We start from the raw sequence: 2,303 nt of genomic DNA, 5'->3' as shown, positions 1-2,303 counted from the left end.
GTCGCGAGCCGAGACAGTGCTCCGTGTCAGAGACAGAGTGTATAAGGACAGAGTAAGAGATAAACAGAGACAGAGTGCGGAAATTCAGAGTTAGCCACGAGTTCGTTTTTCCTTTTACGTGAACTTTTGCAAGAGACGATTGATATTATTAATTCGACTGAAGCGACAAGATTCGCTCTATACGTATATGTAACTATTTAAATCGCGTATTTGATTAAATTGCGACATTATTAATAACAACTACCTTTAATCATTATATTTATTTCTATTTTATCCTTCTTAAAATCATATTATCCTACACTATTTATCAGCTAACCACTTTTTATTTGTACGTATCGTGTCGGTTTGCTGTGATAGCTGATCGCTTTTGCGTCTACGGGTTATGATGGGTGAGCGCGTTCTAAGACTAGGTTTATTTTGTCCTAGTGTCTTTTTATGGCTGTTATCGCATGAAATAGTATGATCGTGTGATTTAGCGTGTTGGTTCGCATTTTTAGCGAATATTATTGATTCTTTTGATGAATCATTGCTAATCTGCGTAAGAGATTCAGTTTTAAGTTGATTTAATGTACTCGGTTTGTTCTTTCGTGGGCCGATTTGCGTTTTAGCTTTATTAATTAAGTTCTGCAATTGGTCTTGCAGGTTTTGAATGTTATTGCTTATTGATTGTACTTGTTCCTGTACTGTTGTGGAACTTGGTTCATTTTTCGTAAGATATTCGTTTTGTGGTGCGTTCACACGTACCTGGTTTACATGTAATGCAGTTTTTGCGTGGTTTTGTTTGCTTTTCGCTATGTTTATTTCATTTAATGTGTCTACCTCACTTTTCTTTAGTGTATGGGTTTTATTTGACACTGTTTCGTGTTTTTGTTTGTTTTCATCGACTAACCTTATTTTTTCCTTTTGTTTCAGGTTCGCCGATTCTTCCTCGGTGGGAATTGGTTCTATGGTCCTTCTTGCGGTTTCCATGTGATAATCTTCATCTTCTGTAGTGAGTATGTTGGTTTTTAATATGTTCTCGTTTTCTGACTTTATTGTTGGGTCAGTAACGTTAATTAGTCTTAAAATTTGTACTTCTTCGTTCTGGTGTAATGATTTAATGGTATTTGTAGGAATTGTTACCATCTTTTGCTTTTTGAAATTTTTCATAGTCATCTCATTGTTTGTAGTATGTTTCTTCACTTTTGTCTCTGGTTTCAACGTTTCGACCTCTTCTCGTGGTATTTTATTGTTTTTGTTGATGTACGTGCCGTTTATCACAATTTTCCTGCGAATTGGCGTTATAGTGCATTCCGGAAGATTGAATTGTTCCGTGGTTTCTTCTTTAACGGTAATTGTGCACAAATGATATTCACTTTCCAGTGTAGCGTGCGTAGTTCCGCCCCTAGTTGAATATCTTGTTGCTTTTATTCTGGCTTGAACACGGTCGTCCTGGTAGGTCTCCTCGTGTTGATTTGGCAAGTTTGCCATTAATTGTGTCAATTGTTGACTCTGTGTCGCTATACTGCGGTTCTGAGGTTGAATCGTCGTGATTCTATCTTCTTGATCACCATCTTGTGGCTCTTCGACAATGTAGTCGTCTTCTTCTTCTTGCCATTGCGGTATTTCATCTAAGAATAGTCCTCCTCTGGGATCATATTCGGTGAAATGTTCTTCTTGAGAAGAATTTTCGGATTCGTCAGGGTATTGTTGGTCCTCCTGCGAATATTCTTCGATCGGCTCATGTTCTCTGATGATTTCGGAATCATCCAGTGTTTGGCTTGTGGTTGTATCCACAATTTCATAATCCTCTTCGGGGTATTGTTCCGCCTCTATGGGTTCGTAATGTTGTTCGTACTCTGCGGTATCGAATCGTTCGTAAACCGAATCTTGTTCGTCAATTTCCTGGTCGGAGTAGTCTTCCTCCTCCTCTAGAATATGTTGTTCGTCATCCTCGTCGGGATCATATTCGTCGTCTTGATCCTCTGGTAGATATTCATCTGGATCGTATTCGTCTTCCTCTAATTGGTCGTCTTGTGATGATTCTTCATCAAGACTCTCGTATCTTTCGCTATAGCTTTGTGAACCATCTTTGGCATCTAGGTACTCGCTCGTTTGTGGTGAGTCCTGCTAGGGTTCGTCTATTTGTTCGTCTAGAGTTTCCTGTCGTGGCTTCATGTGCGGCTCGCGATCTGGTCTTAACAGACGGGTGTTGTAAGCTCCCCTCACGTTTCCGTTGAGGTCTCCAATCAGCCCTCTCAATGTGACTCACCTCAACGTGGTGAGAGGGTAAACTCCATCCTCGAATGTCTTCGAGGGGATGG

The 2,303-nt window shown here is 39.9% G+C and overlaps 1 protein-coding gene across 1 annotated transcript; it reads right to left on the bottom strand.

The window, feature by feature from the left end:
- Positions 1–300: 300 nt before the first annotated feature.
- Positions 301–2,106, bottom strand: LOC105202929 (probable serine/threonine-protein kinase kinX; the record flags this gene model as incomplete). The annotated part of the gene is made up of 1 exon (XM_011171621.3): positions 301–2,106. A coding segment is annotated over one exon (1,806 nt), but the record flags the coding sequence as incomplete, so codon positions are not given.
- Positions 2,107–2,303: the final 197 nt, after the last annotated feature.

The sequence above is a fragment of the Solenopsis invicta genome, unplaced genomic scaffold (genome assembly GCF_016802725.1).
Source record: "Solenopsis invicta isolate M01_SB unplaced genomic scaffold, UNIL_Sinv_3.0 scaffold_755, whole genome shotgun sequence".
Lineage (NCBI taxonomy): Eukaryota > Metazoa > Arthropoda > Insecta > Hymenoptera > Formicidae > Solenopsis > Solenopsis invicta.
Note: the sequence above shows the minus strand (reverse complement) of the source record. Positions and strands in the feature narration are given on the sequence as shown.